General features: G+C 34.1%; 2 protein-coding genes across 2 annotated transcripts; one reads left to right on the top strand and one right to left on the bottom strand.

The window, feature by feature from the left end:
• Nucleotides 1–941: 941 nt before the first annotated feature.
• LOC106299744 (acyl carrier protein-like) lies at nucleotides 942–1769 on the top strand. Its single transcript, XM_013735773.1, has 3 exons — nucleotides 942–1059; nucleotides 1158–1283; nucleotides 1542–1769. Exons 1-3 carry the CDS (start codon nucleotides 1042–1044, stop codon nucleotides 1656–1658), a joined length of 261 nt encoding a protein of 86 aa, XP_013591227.1. The 5' UTR covers nucleotides 942–1041; the 3' UTR covers nucleotides 1659–1769.
• A 2073-nt stretch (nucleotides 1770–3842) lies between these two features.
• On the bottom strand, nucleotides 3843–4603 carry LOC106298134 (phosphoethanolamine N-methyltransferase 3-like). The gene is made up of 4 exons (XM_013734217.1): nucleotides 4346–4603; nucleotides 4208–4294; nucleotides 4075–4128; nucleotides 3843–3989 (listed from the first exon to the last, which is right to left on the bottom strand). The coding sequence occupies exons 1-4, from the start codon at nucleotides 4601–4603 to the stop codon at nucleotides 3843–3845; spliced, it is 546 nt and encodes a 181-aa protein (XP_013589671.1).
• Nucleotides 4604–6100: the final 1497 nt, after the last annotated feature.

The following is a 6100-nucleotide window of genomic DNA, read 5'->3' as shown; positions in this document are numbered from 1 at the left end:
TTTTTAAAAAAATACATTTACAAAAATATTGTTTGAAAGAAAATTCATTTATCTTTCAAATATAAAATGAAAATATTATAATTAAATAATAAAAAATATAAATAAAAACCATAAATTTAGCAATGACAATTGAGTTATTATGCTAAAATTTTCTTTCTAACAATTTATCAAATGACAAATGAGTTATGAGCAAATAATACCATATAATTTTTAAAAACATAGCCATTCTTAAATATTTTTTGAATAAATAATTATTTTTAAATTTAATCAACTGAAAATAATATCCGTACAATTGTGTGAGTCAAATTCTAGTTTGATTGATGCATGTTATATATTAGTGTTGCATGTTTTAGGTAACATTTTAATGATGCACGTTTTTAAAAATCTCCATTATTAAAATTATGCACGCAATGATAACTCATGAGTTTTTTTGGTTGATTAAATGACATTATGTCCAAATTTATTTGAGGATATTTCATTAAGGTAACTGAAAAAGACAAACAATAAAATTGGAAGTTTAAATTCATTTAAGCATATTTCATTAATGTAACTGAAAAGACAAGTAATAAATTATGCAGTTTTATTCGTTTTAAGATATTTCATAAATGCAACTGAAAAAGATAAGAAAAAAAAAGAAGTTTAATTAATGAAGTAAGAGCATTTTCAAATGAGTACTTCTCTTTTAATAATATAGATGTGGTTTCAAAGAAATTTGTCCTTCAAAATAAAAAAAAAAAAAAAAAAAATTTACAACTTCCTAAATGTATATTTTTCAATTACATGTGCCAAACCCCCATCTCACATGACTTGACTACAATAATAATACTAATATTATAGCTTATAATAACAAAAAAAAAAACGTTTTGCAAACTTCCTGAAATGTATTTGCTTTTTCCAATTTCATGTGCCAAGCACCTCACTTCACATGACTTTTCCGCATTCTACGATCTCCGTCGCTGAAATCCATATTTGTACTATAAAACTTAATCTCTCACTTCTTCTTCGCCATCTCCATCTCACACCGATCTCTTTCCGTCTTGCATGCAGGCTCGCACAATGGTATCTCTAGCGCTCTCCTGTACCAGAAATCTCAAAAGTTATAATTTGACCTACCAACTCAACATTAATTTATCCTTTTTTTTGTTGTGGGTAAACAGACAAACCCTGAGATAGTGGACAAGGTGATTAAGATTGCAAGAGAGCAATTCGGAGTTCAAGATGACTTGGAAGTAACGGCTCAGTCCACTTTTGTTGACGATATCGGAGCTGATGATCTTGCCATTGTAAGTTATAACCTTTTCATGTTTAACGTTCGTTTGTTCAGTGAATTTCGATTGAAACCCTTGTGAAGAAGAGTTGCCACGTTTCCTTATTTACCTGTTTATTCTAAAGCAACAAATGGAAAAATAGAGAATACGATATTATCCAGAGACTCTGTGATTCTTTTATTTAGGTTACAAGTTTTCCTACATATTAACCCAGATTATGTGTTTATACTTTGTTATCGATATGTACTCATGACTCATGTGGTTGGGTTACAGAGGGAGTTTGTGTTGGCCTTAGAGGAAGCGTTTGGGATTGAAATAGAGGATAAGAAAGTAGAGTCCATTTCCACAGTTGGGCAAGCAGCTGAAGTCATTGAGGAGCTACTGAAGTAAAAAGCTTAAAAATGAAAAACTAAACCCAATTACCTTATTTGAGATTTTTATGTCGTTTTTAACAATAATATTATAAGGCTTTGTATTTGATTTTCTTTCGTCTAAACCTGTTTAATTCACCCCTCTGAACTTATGAAATTTTTTTTTTTTTTTTTTTTTTTGATAAAAAACTTATGAAAGTTATAGGGGAAAATAAATGGAAAGACCATCTACTTGGCTTATTTGCAATAAAAAATTTATATTTGCATTTTTCCTCTGAAAATTTTGTTAAACTTTCATGGTTACATTACGAAATATACAAGCCAGCGAAAACCAATGAAATCCCCGGAATATAAGTTCAAAAGAGGGAGACAAATGCTCGTAATATAAGAATCCGAATATTAAATAGTACGAAGGCTACTAAATTGGAAGCCAACAACACTAAAACTGGCACTGCTGAACCGACATAACTCACGGTCCATCCATAGAACCTTGTGACACCAAAATTAATCATAACCAAATGGCATGAGCACGCACAACCCTGAAAGGAATAATTCACGCCAAAACAAAATCAATAACAGTAGCGAAAAGCGCAAGAACATACCTACGTCAACACCTAAAACTACTACCAACTGAAGATTTCAGAACCAAACTAGCCACCACACCCAGGGGCCCCTTAGATAGTAGGGCGGAGAGTGAGACCGCCCTAGGACCCGAGGATCCAATTTTTTATATTTTTTAACAATTTTAGAAAAAAATTAATAAACAAAGAATATATATAAATATATTTAACAAAATTTGCTTTTATCTATTTTTAAAACTAAACTTATATTGCAATTTTTTCACAAAATAATAAAACCGATCAAATAATTTCATTATTTTTTAACAATTTTAAAAGAAAAATTGCCTAAAAGGATGTATTACTTTCTTTTCCCGAGGGGAAATAAAAGTTTTTGAGCCGCCCTGATCACACCCAAGGTAAACAGCACGAGATGTTAGAGATGGATTTACGTCTCTAGAACAGAGCCAATCAAGTAAACGAAATTCGGCCCAATTGACAAAGAAGTGATTAAAAGAGCTCGCCGACTTTAGAAAAAAAAAATGAAATAAAGCGGCTATAAAAAGAGAATACGTATCTCAAAAAGAGGATATTCACAATCACATAAAAGCCCTGTTCTAAAAATCGGCCGCCTATCCGCCTAGTCGTCTGGACGCTACGCGTCATTCTTACACCCCGATTTATGCCAAATCGGTAAAAAAAAATCGGATATCCGATTTTCTCCGCCTAGACCGCCTAGATGACCGCCTAGCCGCTTAGGCGGCCGCCTAACCGCCTAGACGGCCGCCTAATCTATTTTTCTTATTATTTTTTTTATTTTTAATAATATTTTTATTTATTTATTTGATCTAAAATTTTATAAATATCATTTATATTCATAATTTTGATGAAAATTACACTATATTAAGTTTATATATTCTATTTGTGTGTTTTATACAATTTTAAACATGAAAATGTATTAATGTTATACACAATTAAAGATTAACATGTTTTAAAACATAGTAAACAGTCTAAAAATTCCGTCCCGCATAATTTCCGATTAATCCCTGATTTTTTCTTTAGACGCTAGGTCCAACCCGACCGCCTGAGTAGCGCCTAGCGCGTTCCCGAACAGGGCATAAAAGTCAAAGAATTAGGATTTACTTGGCTTTATCATTCTTACCGAATTCCGAGCTCTAACGATTTGATCGTTTTTGTAATCGCTCTTTGATCTACCAATAAAACCGACACTCTCTAATTAGGGTGTAAGATGATCCCACTATCACTCTTTTGTTGGCTTTCCTTTTATTAAATCTTTTTTTTTTTTTGATAAATCCTTTTACAAAATCTTGTGATCTCAGCTATGTAATTGTTTGGTGGCCAAGTGAATCACTGTCACTCTAGTTCACTCTTTGTTTCTGCTCAATAAAAAAGCGTCAAGCCTTCCTTATATCAAACTTGATCAATCTGATTTCAAATATCACATTATCATAAACTAGACATGATTGAAAATGTAAAATGATTGAAGAAGCAACATTAGCCACCAAGAAGATGATAGGTAGGAACGAGATTTTGATGATCTTACATAGCAAAATTTATTTATATCTTGGTTTAATCTATTAGAATGATGCCATGATTAATCAGTTTCTCTTGGCGATGAACAGACCTCATTTCTGTTCACCACTTGAGCTCATGAGTAGCTTTGAGTTCCACCCACCTACTATATCCTCATAATCCTCTTTTGAGAAGTCACTGATGAACTCGTCCTTCTCCTTCTCCACTGCGTCCAGTTCCCCTTTCAGAACTTTCATGAACTGGAATCAAACAGAAGAATCAATGGCTTGCAGTTCTTTTATTTTCAAGAGAGCATAGAGTTTAATGTAGATATGAGTTTCTAACCTGATCAGTTCTATCCTCTGCGATTACCTCATCGAATCCAGCATCTTTCAGCATCTGTAGAAGAACCAAGTTTAGGTGAATTTTGGTGATATTTAACTAAAAGAGATGATGTAATTTTTCTCTCTATTTATACCTGACCGTATGTTTGTACATCATGAAGATCATAACCTCTTTGCTTGATGTAGTTTGCAAAACCACTTGTCCTGAAAAGCAAAACCAGCTATTACACGATGAAGCCACAAAGGGAAGACTAAAGAGAGGGAAGCTGTACTTGGATATTCAGAATGGTGTCCCTGCTGTAAATAACATCAAAGGTGTTATCAGAGTACTCTTTCTTGGTGCAGTCGGCTACTTCGAACTCCACAGAGCATTTGAGTCCTATCGAGTGTTCTAGTGCAAACGAGATGATGTTTACAGATAGATCAATGCCCACAACCTCCACGTCAAAGTTCTCAGCCATGTAGAAGTCCCCTCCACCAATTCCATATCCAACGTCTAGTACTTTTTGACCCGGTTTCAAATCCAGCATATCCACAAACTTCTTTGTCGTCTCTATTTCGAAGGTCACAACAAAAGAACATGATGTTATATAAGAAGGAAAGAGTATACAAAGTTATTGAACTGAATGAATTGTGTTAATCATCCAAAGTTAGTTAAAGGAGATTTAAACCAGAGTGGTTATCTCTTAACCATAATAAACCAACACTCTATATCATCTAATAAAGTTGATACAAAAGAGAATACCGAGTCCCCCTGTGCTAACAAACCCTTGTCCAAAGACACGCTCATAGCGTAAAATACTAATAGACTTTTATATGCCAGCCATCCTATTATCCGTTAAAAAAACTCTTTCGAACAGACTGTTTAAAGCCCACCCAACCAGGCTTCAACAGCCTCCTGACGTATCTGATGTATTAATGCATGGGATAAAGAGATGTATTACTCTGGACTTTAAAGCAAAACAGGCCCAAATATGTTCGAAGCATCTTTCTAACTTCAAAAGAGTTACAAAGATCCACGCAGGACTGGCTTATAAATGGGCCCTAGGAAAAAAAAAAGAAATTTTTATCCCTAAAATTTATATTCAGATAATTGTTTAAAATATTTTTAAAATTTAATCAGTAATATTTTGTATATTTTGTAATGAAAATAAAACTATATGCATATCAAATATTTTTGGGCCATTTTCAATTTTATTTATTATATTTATAATTTTTTAATATAAAAATATAGACATTTTAAAAAAATTGGATCTCTTGACTATTAATATACGGAGGGACACGGACTTGAGCCCGGGGCTGTCGCACCGCCTACTACCTCCTCAGCCGGCCCTGGATCCACGAAGTACCAGCAGCAGCATCACATGAACACATCCACTTGAGAATTCGTATTACTGTTATATTGATTAGAAATTTTGAATATTTTGATAAGTGATATAGGAATGTGTGTAGGGTATCTATGTAGGCGACATGTGACTGTTCCTCGACTTCAAAGCCGCATTTGTCTTTATTTGCTGGGTTATCAGAATTACTCTATTGTTTAGAGACAGATAAGATAGCTATATACAGGGGTTAGTAACTCGGAAGTAAGTTTTCACGTGCAACAAACAATCACTACAAAAAAACACGCCGAATTCCGACGGAGGTTCCGACGGACATCAATGTCGTCGGACATTTGTGACGGATTACCGACCAATTTCCGACCAAATCCAAAAAATTGAAGTCGTCGAAATTCCGTCGGACATTTCCGACGGAATTCCGACGAAACAAGGGTCGTCGAAATTTTCCGACGACTTTTCGACGACATTCCAATAAAAAATGTAACTGTTGTAGTCGTCGGAAGTTCGTCGGTATATTCCGACGAATTTCCGACGACATTCCGATTAACAGTAAAGTCGTCTGAATTCCGTCGGAATTTCCGACGAACCATGTGACCGTTGCCGACAAATATATATGACCGTTGTATAGCCGTTTGAGATTGGACAATACCGACGGAATTCCGACGGACTGCTTTACATCCGTCGGAA

Source organism: Brassica oleracea, chromosome C6 (genome assembly GCF_000695525.1).
Source record: "Brassica oleracea var. oleracea cultivar TO1000 chromosome C6, BOL, whole genome shotgun sequence".
NCBI classification, from domain to species: Eukaryota; Viridiplantae; Streptophyta; class Magnoliopsida; order Brassicales; family Brassicaceae; genus Brassica; species Brassica oleracea.
Note: the sequence above shows the minus strand (reverse complement) of the source record. Positions and strands in the feature narration are given on the sequence as shown.

Excerpts from the sequence above, each read along its gene's own strand:
- LOC106299744 (XM_013735773.1), top strand. Across the intron at positions 1,284-1,541 it reads GAGCTGATGATCTTGCCATT|AGGGAGTTTGTGTTGGCCTT; the intron begins GTAAGTTATAAC and ends GTTGGGTTACAG.
- LOC106298134 (XM_013734217.1), bottom strand. The coding sequence starts at position 4,603 with ATGCTGGATTTGAAACCGGGTCAAAAAGTACTAGACGTTGGATATGGA. Across the intron at positions 4,129-4,207 it reads ATGTACAAACATACGGTCAG|ATGCTGAAAGATGCTGGATT; the intron begins GTATAAATAGAG and ends GTTCTTCTACAG. Across the intron at positions 3,990-4,074 it reads CAGAGGATAGAACTGATCAG|TTCATGAAAGTTCTGAAAGG; the intron begins GTTAGAAACTCA and ends GTTTGATTCCAG.